The sequence below is a fragment of the Argentina anserina genome, chromosome 5 (genome assembly GCF_933775445.1).
Source record: "Argentina anserina chromosome 5, drPotAnse1.1, whole genome shotgun sequence".
NCBI classification, from domain to species: Eukaryota; Viridiplantae; Streptophyta; class Magnoliopsida; order Rosales; family Rosaceae; genus Argentina; species Argentina anserina.
The window spans coordinates 10803276-10818834 of record NC_065876.1 but is presented as its reverse complement, the minus strand read 5'-3'; the positions used below and the strand labels follow the sequence as shown (position 1 = coordinate 10818834).

Genomic DNA, 15559 nt, shown 5'->3' with positions numbered 1-15559 from the left:
TGTTTTCTGTCAACTGGTTTTCTACTAGCTTTTGCAGCTAGTTCTTGTTTCCTTATTTAGGCTGCTACTTTAGAAACAGATATCCATTTAATGTGGGATTTTAGTTGGTAAGAGTAGGTTAGTTTGTTTTCTGTGTATATAAGTACTTAAATCTTGTAAATCAGTCATATTATCATCATCATATCAATACATTTGAGTTATTTTTCTCAGTATCATTTTCTTCATGTTATCAGAGCAGTGATCCTCATAGGACCTGCTTCTACACTTGCCAATTACTACCATTTTATATTTTAGCTAATCATGGCTCCTGGTAATTCTGAAATAGTTGTCACTGATGCTTTATCAGTGAGAATTAAATATGTTGATGGAGGTTCTAATCAGAGCATTGTTGCCACCAGACTTAATCAGTTCAATTTCTTGAACTGGTCGAGGAACTTGGTACTTGCAATCGGAGGAAGATCCAGGTTAAGTTGCATCAAAGAAAAAAAGACTCTAGTTGTTGGTTCTGAAAACTTTGAGAAAGAAATGAGCAAGGATCAACAAGTTCGAGCTTGGATTCTTAATTCTATAAAGCCAAGCATTGCAGAAGTTTTCAACTACCATGAGTCTGTATATGACATGTGGGAAGTATTAAAGGATTTATATGGAAGCGTCAACAATGATGCATGAGTGTTTCAACTTCAACAAGGTACAAATTCTTTTATTCAGCATCTTAGTATTATGAAATCAAAATAGAATGATATCGATCATCTTAGCCCTTTCACTACTAATGGAGTTGTTTTAAGAAAAAAGAGCTGATGAAGACAAAGTTTTTCAACTCCTAACTAGTATGGGATCTGACTATGAAGACTTGAGGAACTACCTCATGATGAGTTCTGAATTTTCAAGTCTTAACACAGTGACTACTACTGTTCACAGAGAAGAAACACGCAGAAAAGTCATAAATGTTGAAGTTGGGTCTACAAGCAATGATGCAAGAGCATTTGTTGCAAGGAAGTCTACAACAAATAATAGAGTGTACAAAGAGAAGAGACTTGATCTGAAGTGCACACACTGTGTGTCAATCGGGAGGAGCTGGCATTGGCCACCAAAAGGAAACCTATTGGATTCTCATCCAGAACTGAAGCCTCAGTGACATGAAGATCAGAAAGGACAAAAAGCTTTTGCACACAAGTCAACTCCAAAGGAAAATTTGAGTAGTGTCTCTGAGCAGATGGGTAACTATACCTCAAATCCAATTTCACTCATCAATGATTTTGCTGAGTTTATTCAAAGCAGACAATAAGGTGTGAGAGGTAGTGATAATACAACTGCTATGCTTGGGAAATTTGTTGGTTTTCTGGAAAACTCAGATCTTGCTCCAAAAAAAGATATCCCATGTATCATTACTGCTCTTTCTACTGCTTTAGATGTTAGTAGAAATGGTGATATTTGGATAGTGGATTCAAGTGCTTCAGAACACATAACCAATAATTCCTCAAATCTCAGTGATTTTAAAAAACTTACAAAGCTTTCTCATGTGTCAATTGCAAATGGACATCCTATGCAAATATGTGGAAAAGGAAAAAAAAATTCAAATACCATTGAGTCATCTCCCTTGTTTGTTCCCTCATTTCCTTTTAAAGTAATTTCAGTTGGAAAATGCACTCACCTACTAGATTGTTTAGCCATTTTCTCACCTCATAATATTATTTTCCAAGATTGTGCCACAAAAATAGAGATTGGTCAGGGATTCTTCCTAAATGGCATTTATTTCATCTTCATCACTCCACATTTGTCAACATGTTTTTTAATGAACTCCAAGTTAGCATCTCAGTAGCTATTGTGGCATAATCGACTTGATCATCCCTCATTTCCAGTTTTATCATGACTTTTTCCTCATTTTTGTAAGGTTGCTAGTGAGTGTGAAATATGTCATATGTCCAAACAGGCTAGGATTCCTTTTTCACTTTCACACTCAAGAGCAACCATGCCCCTTGAGCTTGTTCATTTAGATATATGGAAGACCTGCTTCAATGAATTCCTTTGATGGTTATCGTTTTTATGTAACTTTTATTGATGACTTCTCTCGTTCCACCATTGTGTATCTGCTAAAATACAAAAGTGAAGTGTTTAAGTGCTTTCAAGATTTTCTTAATCTGGTCAAAAATCATTTTTCTTCCAAAATTTCAATTTTAAGATCTGATAATGGCACTGAGTACACTTCTAATACCATGACTAATTATCTAAGTGAGCAAGGTATTGTGCATCAAATTAGTTGTGTTGGCACACCACAACAAAATGGAATCACATAAAGAAAGAATAGGGATTTATTGGAAAAGGCTAGAGCTTTACTCTTGTAAAATCAAGTTCCTAAGAGATTTTGGTCGCAAGAAATTTAAACAGCAGCATATATAATCAATAGGTTGCCTAGCAGTGTTCTTGATTTTAAATCACCATTTGAAGTTAGAGCATCTCCATTCGAGTAGCTATTCGTTGACACGTCATCATAACGTTAACAATTGACTCAGTATTCCACCTTCCAACCGGTTTGTTTGTTACATGTGGAAATGACTAAGGAGAAGGATTAGTCAAATTTGACTAATCCGAGCCAAACTATCAAAAATATTTATTCTCTCTCTCTCTCTCTCTCTCTCTCTCTTTTCTAGTGTTCAACATCTCTCTTTTGAAACCCAGAATACACACACAACCTCTTCAACTCATATCTCTTCTTTTCTAGAACTTAGATCTCATCTGAGGTAATGGATTAATCCTTAGATGCAACATGCCAAAATTATCAGGGTGCATGGAGATTGGAAAATTATAGGGTCAGTCCCAAAGATCAATGAGATGGGTTTTCTTGTTTGGTTTGAATTCATATTGGGTTTTCTACTTTTCTATTTACGTATAAAGATTATTATGTGAGATCGATGTTGTTAATTGGGGATAAGAAGAATTTGCATCTTCTGGGTCTGATATAAATAGGCTTGTCAATTGGTTTCAAAATTTAGATTCAGGTGGCTTATTTTCTGGGTTTATACGTGGTTACGAGACGAGTTTGTGTGGAATATTTTGATTTAAGACTAGAACTAGTGGATTGTGATTATTTCTTCCTCTGGTAAATCTACTAAAGTTTGATTTTAGGGGGGAATCTACTGGTTAATCAATCTGTATGTAATCTTGTCTCAATTTCTATCTATTGTTTTCATTTATCATTTTATCTAATTATCTTAAATTAACTGAGTTTGAGAAGATCACGGTTTGCCTTTTCTTATCTGCAAAAACTTGGAGACCAGAAGAAACTGATACAATCGTTTAAAAAAACAAAACTGATACAATTAGTAAAATAATATTCAAACTTGGTAAATTATTATTTCAACATTCAAATTAGATATTTCCATTGGAGATGAGATTAGCCAAAATATGAACATGTTATACTTGCCATGTCATATATCAAATTTTGAATTTGTCAAAACCAAATAGTTAATTGGTTGGAGATGCTCTTAAAGGCAGGAAGATTGATATTAGTCATCTCAGAATTTTTTGTTGCATATATTATGTGTATGTTCAGGCAGATAAAAGAGATAAATTGGATCCAAGATCAACTAAATGCATGTTTCTTAGATATTCATCTACATATAAAGGGTATAAATGCTACAATCCTACAACTAGGAAAATTATAGTATCTAGAGATGTTATTTTTCATGAAAATCATCCTTTTTACTATGGAAATGGTGAACAACTTAAGGGAGAGTTTCTCAGTGATTTATTTCCCTCTTCAACGTCAACTGAAACTAAGAAGATGTTGAGTAGTGTCCAACCTCAGAAAATACAGTATAAGATATTCATCCTACAAATGGTGAACTGACAGTAGATGTTGATGAAGAAAGTCATGAATCCAGAAAATCCACCTACTTCTCCTAGTTTGCCTAGGAGAAATCCTTCTCGAGATAGAAATCCTCTTGTGAAGCTGCAAGATTATGTTACCTACTCCACTAGGTATCCACTAAATCTTGGGCTCACAAAAAGTCTTCCAGTTCACTGTGCATTTCTCAACAAAATCCTTGTAGACCATGAACCAATGAGTTTCTTTGATGCAATTAAAATGCCACAGTGGCAAAAATGCTATGAATGAAGAATTACAAGCTCTTGATGATAATCAGACATGGAGCACTGTACCTCTCTCTCGTGATTAAAAACTTGTGGGAGCAAGATGGATTTATAAGCTCAAATATAACTCTGATGGATCTCTTGAGAGACATAAAGCTCGACCGGTTGCTAGAGGGTTTACTCAAACCTTTGGTGTTGACTACAAGGAGACTTTTGCTCCAGTTGCCAAAATGAACACTCTTCGTGTTCTTTTGTCTGTTGCTGTGAATTGTGGTTGGTCTTTGTCACAGATGGATGTCAAGATTTTTTTTTTTTGCATGGTGAGTTAGAAGAAGACGTTTACATGAAAATTCCTCTAGGCCACCCTCGAGAGCATGAAGCTGGGATGATTTGAAAACTTCACAAAGCTCTATATGGATTGAAGCAGTCGCTTAGAGCTTGGTATTCAAAACTTAGCTCAGTGCTTCTCTCTTCTAGATTTCAGAGAAGTCACTCTGACTTCTCTTTGTTTGTAAGAAATTGCAAGGCTGGAAAATTGGTTGTGTTGGTGTATGTTGATGATCTCATTGTTACATGTAACAATTCTGATGAGATTATGTCACTTAAGAAGGCTCTACATGATTCCTTTGCCATTAAAGATCTTGACAAATTAAAGTATTTCTTAAGCATTGAAATGGATCATTCATCAAAAGGTTTGTTCTTAAATCAGCACAAATATGTTGTTAACCTATTAGAAGAAGTAGAAATGACAAACTGCAAGCCTGCAAAAACTCCACTAGGAAGCAAAATTGATTTCGACACCCAAGCTATTGCTCTTCAGAATGTAAGTACATACCAGCGGCTTATTGGCAAACTGATTTATCTTACAATCACCAGTCCTGATTTAACTTATGTCGTGAGTTTAGTAAGTCAATTCATGCATTCTCCTAACTCATATCATCTTGGCATTGTCAAACACATCTTGAGCTATCTCAAAGGTTCACTCAGTAGAGGCATTGCAATGCAGAAGAATGATCATTTTCAAATTGTTGGGTATTCTAATTCTGATTGGGCAGGAAATTCATTGGATAGAAAGTCCACTACATGGTACTACACTTTTTTTGGTGGCAATCTTGTTACTTGAAAGAGTAAAAAGCAGTCTGGATGTAGCAAGAAGCAGTGCATAGGCAGAATATAGAGCCATGGCCTCTATTGCTTGTGAGTTAATCTGGTTGAAAGCCTTGTTACATGATTTGGGAATTCATCATTCATCTCATATGATGTTGTATTGTGATAATCGAGTTGCAATGCACTAATCATGTATTCCATGAATGCACCAAACATATAGAAGTCGATTGCCATTTCATCTGAAATCAAGTGCAGGCCAAAGTCATCGAAACATTGTACACCAGATCATGGGATCAACTTGCAGACATCTTTACCAAGATTCTTGCATCTATACAGTTTGATCGTCTTCTTTCAAGCTTGGATCCAGATGTTCCCTCGATCCAGCTTGAGAGGGAGTATTGAGAGAGTGCAAGGGTTTAAGAAGGTTGCGGAGCAGTTAGGATTTGTTGCGTGCTCTGCAAGCAACATCCTTGTTTTAGTGTCAACTGGTTTTCTGCTAACTTTTGCAGCTAGTTCTTGTTTCCATATTTAAGCTGCTACTTTAGAAATACATATCCAGTTTATATGGGATTTTAGTTGGTAAGAATTTAGTTTGTTTTATGTGTATAAGTACTTAAAGCTTGTAATTCAGTCATATTATTGAGTTATTTATAACCAAAGGACCTAGCATATCTATACTATTATTAACAAAGGCAAACAAGTTTTGTTATCCAAAACGTACGTGTGAGTAATCCTAGGTTATAAATTGACTTAAATAAGCTTTTATTGAAAAATAAAAATAACCTATTATACACAAAATTAACAATATTAAAGCGTCACGATAATTTATCAACACAACTATATTTCACCTGAGAAAAAAAATAATACGAAACCATTCTAGAGTTTTGCGACGTGGCGGTGCTTCACCTCTGGTGAGGCGGTGTTTGTGGGTTATGAAGCAACGACACTCATCCTCGGGAGGAGTGATGTTTGCAGTCTCTGAGATTAGCACCGGTGAAGGATCCTTTGGCCGAACTCGACTATTCCGGCAACGCTCATCCTTTGGAGGGGTGAAGCTCAAGATTGTGGGGCAGTGGAGTGGTACTGTTTTCGTTTAGTGAAGGCGACTTTCTTTGGGCATTGGCAAAAGTTCCTGAGTATGGTGGGACAACGTCCTGTGAGGGAAGATCTAACATCGACGACAATGGCAATCTTTATATTTTAGTGTGTTGGTGTTACCCGGATTTGATTTGAGTTGGTCCTAAGGTTAAAAGTAGGTTGGGTTTAGAACCCAATGGTGGAGGGTCGAGTTCGACCACCGGAACTTGACAACGGTGGCAGCTGTGTCATTCAGCCGAGACAACGGCCCTTGGCAAGTCAATCTGAAGGGAGAAGTGAGAGGAGAGATGGGTTTTGGGCTTGTGGGCTTGTGGGCCTCACTTAAGCTTGGGTCAGTTTTCAGGGCATCAGCTGAGCTAACTTGTTTTCTTCTCTAGCTCTTCGTTTAGTTTTGTTCTCTACTAAGGATGTTGGGGTGGAGGTTCTTATTCCAGCCCCGAAGGAGGACACTGGTGCCAATGGCACGGAGTAACCTATTGCTCCTAAAAAAACCAGATGCCTACACTTTGGAGTTAGGGTTTCACTTGACACTTGGATCTTAAAGGTACACCTTGTCGCAAGCCTGGAGATCTTTGTGTTGAGTCCTAGCTTCGATGTGTAGGTTATTGCTTTGTTTCGGTTTTGAGTTTTTTAAATTTGTTTTGATTCGAACTTTGGTTTGTTTTTTCTTTGAAGTTGTTAGAAATAATGAGCTTGTTTTATACGTTGTGTTGAACTTGCTCATGTTTGACCTAGCAATAGTTTGTCGATATTAACTTGATGCCTAATAAAATTATTCATTTTCCTTAAAAAAAAACGTGTATTTCACATTTTGTTCCAAAGCACTCAACATCAATGTTACATTAGCGGTAACATCGATTAGTGGATCGGTATTCTCACCAAGCAACGGACTATATCACTTTCCGATCAACCATATCCCTAAAACGACGGCAATAATTATAGATGACGTGGCATTATCCAAGCCGTTTTCTCTCTTTCGACGGCCGATATACAATCCTCTGTGTATCCGGCACCAATAAAACCAAGTAGACAATATCCCAAACAACCTGACACAGCCCATTTCCTCATTGGTGGCTTTTATCAGTTTATAGTTGAGCAATTAAAATTCCTCCGGTTACTTACACGAGCAAACCTGATCATTTTACCTCAATAAATTCTGAGCACTCCGCTCCGCCCATACGTACCTCCGTATTTTCTGCTTCATCCACCAATCCCACACCGCCAACTGTCCCTTATTCTAATCAAAGATCAATTCTTTTAATTCTTACACACAGTGATTGGTGTAGAGAAATATCAAGATTTTTTCAGAGATAGATTACACTTAGTACCCAATACGATCATGAAGGTTGATTCACTCTCTTCCATTGGCTTCGTCTTCATCTTGGCCTTAGTGTTCATCCCTTGTTCAGTTTCAGTACCCTTCATAGTACTTCATGGTGATTTCTGGACTCTATTGTTTGCAGTTTATCAGCTGAAAGATTCAATCTTTATGCAAATGAATCTGTTTTTGTATCTGGGTTTTGCTTATCTAATCTGGGCTCTTTATATTGTTATGTTTTCTGTATAATTTGACTACTGTTGATCAATGTTCTGTATTGCAGTAATGCTGCTTCTTGTGGGCATTGGTGTGATTTAGAGATTCTTAAGAACTAATGGGAACTTGGGTTTTATTAGTTTGATGTGGTATTGAAGGAGTTCATATAGACACCAACGTCTGATTGTCACTTGTCAGTATGTCTATACATATGTAACGTGTTGATTTAATTATCAAAAATTGGTCTCCAGTTTTTTTCTTTTTTCTCCAAACTCGAATTCTTGTCTGTTGTGCAAAAATTTTAATAAATGAACTGATTAGTCAAACCGGTATTATGAAGATGATCACGCTTAGTAACTTTGGTCTCAGTTTACCTATTCCCCTGATAGAGTACAGAACCTTACCCCAAGTTGTATCCTATGTGCTTCTACTATGGAGAAACACTTGAGATCTGGTTGAAGTTTACGTCTTTACTGTGTTTTAGGTTGAAGTTTGATTTTGTCATGAACATTGAATTTATATAATTACTGTGAAGTTATATCAGGAGAAAATTCAGTTGAAAAGCTGACATTGTGCTGAATTATGAACTTTTAACGGCCAAGGAGAGGAAAACCAGCAGCAGCATGGCTTTTGTCATCTGCTGTGCTTTCCTCAACATGCAACCTTTGACTGCAGCCAACTGTTTTCATTCACCGGGATAATTTTGCACCAAGATTCCTTAATCTGCATAGCCATTTAAAAATTGTAGGGTATAATGTATAACTTGAATGCATTCCAAGTCTCTCCCTCTCGCATCCTGTTTGGGATAGTTTATGTTCTTGTAATAGGAGTTATTTTTATCATAATACTAGTTTAACTTGGAAGTTACATAACATTTCTGTTTTCTTTACTCCTTCTGGTGCTTCATCGTGGATAGGTATTGGAGATCAGTGTGCCAATAGAGGAGTTAAACAATTTACAGAGCGACTGAGGGACTTTTCCGGTGTGAAAGGATATTGCATGTAAGTACATTCTTTCGTCATATATATATATATATATATATATATATATATATATATATATATCTCCTGATTGTTCTAATTTGTGCACTGCAAGAGAATTTCTATCTGTTTATGCCGCACTTTGCTTTTTATAATTTTGATCTAGTTATGCCTATTACACAGTTTAATCTATATGGTTGCCAGAACAAATGAATTTATAATACCAATTTTGGCACTTATCTTTTATAGAACAAAATGAAATTATACTTAAACGTGGTTATTAAAGTCTCTTTTTAGGTACTTTGGGCCAGATGTATTTTTGTCTCTCAGTTCTTTTCTGGGCATCCTTGACTTGTCAGTTTAGTTATTGTACTTGTAATGATGCTGCTTATTTTTACTACCTTCTTACAGAGAAGTTGGGGCTGGAACATGGGATTCTTGGTTTGTGCCTCTTGAGGAACAGGTAAACTGCAAACAACATTTTTCATCTTTGAAATGATATTATTCATGTCTTCTAATTAAACATTTCCCCAAATGTTTGCAGACCAGAATTGTGTGTGAGAAGGTACTAACCTCTATCACTTACACATACATAGTTGGCCAGGGCTTTGAAATGTTTCATCACTTTTAACGTTGATCTACTGTAACCATAGGTTAAAGAAATGGATGAACTCAGAGAAGGTTACAATATTGTTGGTCTCTCCCAGGTAATTGTTATCATCAGCTTTCTGGTAACTATTATTTTGATACAGCATGTTCTAATTCTCTACACTTTGATTAATTCACAATATGATTGCAGTTAAAAGTTAAACCTCAAGAATATATCCAACATACAATGTGGCCTCTCTCTCATTAAACCGAACTGGGAGGCTCATGTGTTGTAAATAAAGTGCTGCCTTGATCTTGGTCCAGTGAATGGATCTTATCAAATCGGGCAGCTTGTATAAAGTGTAAGATTTTCAAAAAGTAAATAGTTACTCATACCTTCTTTTTAAATTTGGCAGGGAAATTTAATAGGCAGAGGTGTTGTAGAATTTTGCGACAATGGACCTCCGGTAAGACTTATCAACCAACATTCCAACTTCTCATTTCGTTCAACTAACTACATAAATTGGTATTATAGTTGTGGCTGAACCTTAGTTACCTTATACATTGTGCTACATTCTTTCAAACTCATCTGGATAAAGCACGTGAAATGGTGTTCACAAATTAGTCAGGATATTCATTCAGTATGTAGTTTTGTTATTGTGAATAGGATTTATTCATGAAAAAAAAAACTTCAGAGTCAATGATTGATTGTCATAGTTTTTTCTCTCATTGTCAAGATTCCACGTTCAAACTTTACCATTTGCAACATGAAAATTGTACTATATCTATTTGATGCAGGTTAAGAACTTTGTCTCTTTAGGAGGGCCTCATGCGGGTATTGCTTCTGTGCCTCTCTGCGGTGTAAGTTTTGCACTACGTTATGGCTCTCAACTCACTATATAAACTATCGCATCTGATTTACTGGATATCTTCTGGTTTTTAGAGTACCTATGAACTATAATTGGACTGATTTAGGGTGTGTTTATGGTATGTGAGCTTGATAGTTTCTCATCTGGGACAAGCTTGGAGGTGTGTTACATGGGGGTTGTGAATTGTTTTTTTTTTTTTTGGAGAAATATGGGATTTCTGCTTCTGATGTGAATCAGGGCTGTCTGAAGTGCCATGATTGCTTAACTTAACATAATATTTTATAAACTTGTATAATTGTCCACTTCAAGAATGGCACCTCCAACATATATTTCCACTAATCATACTGAAGGTGCCGACCTTTCAGGTGATGTCTATTTGAAGTAATTCCACTTCATATGTAATGCTCATTCCTCAAATCAGACATATAATAAAAAGTTAAAAACAGATAACATTTCTGCGGAAAGCATGACATCTTTGGCTTCTTTTGATATGTCATTTTACCAGCTTACTTGAACTCGTTTTGTGACTTTGCAGTCTGGCATAATTTGCATTATTGCAAACAAGCTAATCAAAGGGGAGATATATAGTGACTATATCCAAGTATGCATCCTCTGCTAATTCTTTCATCCTCAGCTGATGTCAATTTACAATTTCTTCAGTATGTTTTTGGTGAAGCCTGGCCTTTTTTAATCTTGATTTAAATGTCCAGGAACACTTGGCTCCCAGTGGTTATATTAAATTGCCAAATGTAAGTAGGTAACCTTTTTTTTTTTTGTGGAGAATTAGAGACATTTAAGGCTTTTTACAGCAATATTCTTACAGAATTAATACATAGAAGTAACCTTGCAATCATAAGCTTACCGAATTATTGTACATCCTGCTTATTTGTCTCTTTCCCTTTTTAAATGGACTTATAATTAACTTGAAACAAAGTTGTTTCTGCTCACTCGTTGAAGCAGTGCTCACATAACTCAAGTTTCCAATTGTCATATAAAGCTAGTTACATACGCATTCATATTCTCTTACAATTCATGTAATTATCTCAGTTTTGTTATGATGATGGCTAACCTAAGCATCTGACTCACCAATGTGTGTTTCCAGGCTATGACTGATTATTTAGGGAGGTGTAGGTTTCTTCCAAAACTCAACAATGAACTCCCTGATGAGAGAAACTCTACTTACAAGGAAAGATTTAGTAGCTTACAAAACCTGGTCCTTATTATGGTATGTTGGAAAAAAAATGTATATAACGTTAGTTGAATACTTAAATCGCTTGTTACATTTATAGAATCATTTACTTTAGCTAAAGAATATCGTATCATCTTTGTATTGTCCACAGTTTGAGCATGACAATGTTTTGGTACCTAGAGAAACCTCGTGGTTTGGATATTACCACGATGATGCCTTCAACTCAATTGTAGGTCCACAGAAGGTAATTATACAATCGATGCCGTTGAAGTTAGTCACAAATTTTCTTCCTGTGAAATTGACCTCGTATTTAGAAATTAACTATCCTATTACAATACAATACCTTTATAAGTAGCCACAGATGTATTTGTTTTATCACTTTGATCTGAATTTCTATTCTCATGCAGACTGATCTGTACACTGAAGACTGGATTGGTTTGCGAACATTGGATGAATCTGGAAGGGTCAAATACATTAGTGTTTCAGGAGGTCATCTTGGAATCTCAAAAAGTGATATGAAGAATCACGTAGTGCCTTACTTGGTAAGTTCAACCAGGCCAAAGAATGGATACAGCAAGGTTTATGGGCTTTAGCATGGAGTTGTGGAAAGCAATGAGGAAATCGTGTGATTCTCAGTTGATGAGAAAGCAGATAAGCTGAACTTGTTCAGTAGATTTGTTTTGTATACGAAATCAACTGAAACTAATTGCTGAAAGGAACTATAAAACAAAATTATAGCGGTCGATGGGGCTGCATCGTACAGAAGTGCAATCTAGTTTTGATTCAAACTTGATACTAATCAACAGTGCCAAAACCAGTCATTGTTGTCACTAGAAACCATGGCATCTCTGATATGCTGATCAAGAAAGTAGAATGACCAAAACGCATATCATACATATGATCTAAACTTGTTCTTTCATCTATGGTTTGTGTTTGTACAAGTGTTTCAGACTTTCCTTGGAAATTCTGGTGACATGTTCGTACTTGTGTCTCGGGTCTTTCTAAAGTAATGCCAAGGGGGTAAGGAGCACAGAACTGTGAAAATAATAGGATCCTGTGGATTAAAATCTTGCATTGCAAACTAAAAGATACAAACAAGGTTTAAGCTCAACTCTCTTTCATTCGATTACTAACTCAATTTACAGGACGGAGAAAAAGCGAGTTTATTGCAGAGCTTAACATAACGTTATTTCCCATATTTTCTGTACAAGGAAAATATAAAACACTTGGCAAACATATTTCTTGTATTTACAATTTAGTGAGGTTTTCCTCAGTAAACTTGTATGTCCACACTAATGCCTCCCAGATGATCAGCTGTAATCGAGCAGCTACTTTCCCTGCCCAACTTCTCTGCTGAAATCTTCTTTTGAGCATGGCAGCGGAGCCACAGGCATGAAATCCTTGTGAGAGCTGCCTGACCAGCTACTCGAACCCGATAGACCACACTTAAGTCGGCCCATATCTGATTTCCCACAGCACCTGCCTCAATAGTAGCATCATATCCTTCAAGATCTGATTCGGTCACCACAACTACAGAGCCCTCGTCAAATGCAAGCAGATCATGTGAGGGAGCTGAACATGGGGGATTCAGTATCAGATTTGTCAAATTGCTGTAAACCACAGCTTTTTTCACCAAGAAATAGTAGTATTCCTGAACAGCCTGCATAACAACAATTAAAGAAGTGTCAGGAAGTACGATAAATCATTTCAGACATCAATGTAAATCCATTTCAGTACACTTCTATCAACCTGACCGACAACGTGATGTCTCCAGTATAGAGCAGTAATTCGAGATACTCGCAGGTTTACTAGCGATATAGAACAAAAATTTCAACTCTATATACAAACACTAGCGTGATTCACACCCAGAAATTGCACTCAACAGTTGTTTCCATATTATTATGATCACCCAAAAACAACTATTAACACAAAAAATGTATAAATGAAAATTAAATAATTGGAAAGAAGATGACCATTACAGCAGAGGCAAAAGGTAAATGTATAGATCCATGTTCTGAAAACCAACAGGCAAAACACACCCAGACAATAAGAGCAGTAATCATGTAAGCTACCTGCCACTGAGCAGACGCCAAAAGCACACGTGGCCGAATTGACTTCAAATATTCATAGGCAGAATCAGGGGTCATCTGCCTGTGATGGACCTATAAAAGAAGGAAAGATCAGAAAGCTGGCAATCTTAAGTAATTTTTTTACTATTTCTGAATCACACTAACCAAGTAGCAGATAACAATGGTCGTGCTGCGGCCCCTTCCAGCTTTACAGTGAACATATGTAGTTGTCCCATTTGATGCATTTTCTTCAAAACAAAAACAAAACAAAACAAAAAAGAAATATACCATCAGATTATAGTCCACAGATGTCCTCATATAGATTAAAATAACAAAGCAAATATAGGCAGAAGTATCAGAACTCCTAAGCCCTTTCACAAAATAAAACATAGTACTGCTATGAAGCCCATCAAATAATTTGTAAGCCCCTCAAATTTAAATCACAACAAGCTACTCCATCATATGCCTCCACCATTGCAAAACAGATTATTAGATACACTCACACCCAAGTTGCAAGAACGCTTACCACTAATGAAGTTTACAGCTCGACAAATATCATTCGGCGATGGTGCAAAGCAGTAGTCTCTTGTAGGAATCACCATATGCCTAATGCCATTGGACTGCAAAAAAATTAATAAGAACGTTAGATACACCTAATAATAATATACCAGCAAGCATACTGTAAGGAAGGTATGTGAAACAAATGAATCACAAACCTGATAAAGAGACGTTGGAACCAAAGTCTCGTATGGCTCATTAAGTGTGATAACTCCACGAACTCCGACCTCCTTTAAGCGAGGCACATCAGTAGGGAACGGAACTGCACCTAACAATACAAACTGAAAACAGAACTGTTAAAATCATGGATTTATCTACATAGGTCAACGGTTCACGAGCGATATAAACTGAACTAAACACATGCTGCAAGTCTAAAACAACACAACACCAGTATAACCGCCTCAACAGTCGCATAAATCACTCGATCACATACATTATAATTTCGCTCATTCAATCTTCAATCACATATCCAATTGACATAAGAAAACGAATTTCACAATAAACCATAAAATGCATACATAACCAATCAAATCAAGACCATAATTCAACTCAAACCATACACGAAAACTACTCGAAAGACCAGATAGTACCTCATCGACCTTATCCCACCAGCGAAACTCAGCCTGAAGCTTATTCCGAATGACATTGTAAAGCAAAGTCGGATAAAACAGCGCCCGAGCCCCGGCGCCGATCAACACCCTCTTGACATCCGAACCTACGACGCCGCTCCGATCACTCCCATGCCCTAACTCCACTCCTTCTCCACCTTCGCCTCCTTTCAACTCCTCAATATACATAGCCTCTCAAGTCAAACCCTAACCAGATCACTCCTAATCGCACCGTAAATCTCCAAAACGCCCCTAATTTTCCACACTATTTACACAATATCCAGCATCAAACAGAAACCCTAGATCGTTCCAGAAAATCACAGAATCAAGAGAGAGAGAGCCTGTAGCGTCTACAAGAGCGGGAGAGATGAAGGATCGGGAGCAGACTCGAGTTGAAGAGAGAGAAATTCTGAACCCTGAGGGGAATCGCGACCATATTTCGCGAAAACAGGGTCGATCGGACGGCGGCGATGAGATCGAGAAAAGCGAGGGAATCAAAGAGGGACTGGAAGTTCAGGGGGAAACCTAACCCTAGAGAATTGAGATTGCTTAGGATGAGAGGATAGCACGAGATTCTAGTCCACCTTTTTTTGCTCTAACAAACTCTCTTCGCTTCTATCTATGAAATAAGAGAAAACCGAAAGAGGAGAGAGGGAGGGGGGGGGGTAGAATCACGAGCGGGTGACATAAACCGAAACCTTCGGAGATGGCGAGGGATTGACACGTGGATTATATGGAAGCATTTTGGAAATTATTTTTCTCCTGATATTTTGTGGAGTTTTGGAGGTAATGGTGGGGTTTTGCCGACATGTATGGGATTTTGGATAATAAGATATTACAATTAAATTTTGTGAAATTAGAAAAATTCTT

The 15559-nt window shown here is 37.0% G+C and overlaps 2 protein-coding genes across 2 annotated transcripts; one reads left to right on the top strand and one right to left on the bottom strand.

Annotated features, from left to right (window-relative positions):
* Positions 1 to 7535: 7535 nt before the first annotated feature.
* LOC126793676 (uncharacterized) lies at positions 7536 to 12219 on the top strand. Its single transcript, XM_050520271.1, has 12 exons — positions 7536 to 7730; positions 8745 to 8829; positions 9220 to 9271; positions 9353 to 9373; positions 9462 to 9515; positions 9813 to 9863; positions 10195 to 10257; positions 10801 to 10866; positions 10976 to 11014; positions 11368 to 11490; positions 11606 to 11698; positions 11862 to 12219. The coding sequence occupies exons 1-12, from the start codon at positions 7634 to 7636 to the stop codon at positions 12045 to 12047; spliced, it is 930 nt and encodes a 309-aa protein (XP_050376228.1). The 5' UTR covers positions 7536 to 7633; the 3' UTR covers positions 12048 to 12219.
* Positions 12220 to 12507: 288 nt separating this feature from the next.
* On the bottom strand, positions 12508 to 15287 carry LOC126793671 (phosphatidylglycerophosphate phosphatase PTPMT1-like). Its single transcript, XM_050520266.1, has 6 exons — positions 14672 to 15287; positions 14240 to 14362; positions 14050 to 14143; positions 13689 to 13771; positions 13527 to 13616; positions 12508 to 13114 (listed from the first exon to the last, which is right to left on the bottom strand). Exons 1-6 carry the CDS (start codon positions 14876 to 14878, stop codon positions 12725 to 12727), a joined length of 987 nt encoding a protein of 328 aa, XP_050376223.1. The 5' UTR covers positions 14879 to 15287; the 3' UTR covers positions 12508 to 12724.
* Between the last annotated feature and the right edge of the window lie 272 nt (positions 15288 to 15559).

Excerpts from the sequence above, each read along its gene's own strand:
- LOC126793676 (XM_050520271.1), top strand. The coding sequence starts at position 7,634 with ATGAAGGTTGATTCACTCTCTTCCATTGGCTTCGTCTTCATCTTGGCC. Across the intron at positions 9,516-9,812 it reads ATATTGTTGGTCTCTCCCAG|GGAAATTTAATAGGCAGAGG; the intron begins GTAATTGTTATC and ends TAAATTTGGCAG. Across the intron at positions 10,867-10,975 it reads TATATAGTGACTATATCCAA|GAACACTTGGCTCCCAGTGG; the intron begins GTATGCATCCTC and ends TTAAATGTCCAG.
- LOC126793671 (XM_050520266.1), bottom strand. The coding sequence starts at position 14,878 with ATGTATATTGAGGAGTTGAAAGGAGGCGAAGGTGGAGAAGGAGTGGAG. Across the intron at positions 13,617-13,688 it reads CCATTGTTATCTGCTACTTG|GTCCATCACAGGCAGATGAC; the intron begins GTTAGTGTGATT and ends CTTCTTTTATAG. Across the intron at positions 13,115-13,526 it reads TGGCGTCTGCTCAGTGGCAG|GCTGTTCAGGAATACTACTA; the intron begins GTAGCTTACATG and ends GTTGTTATGCAG.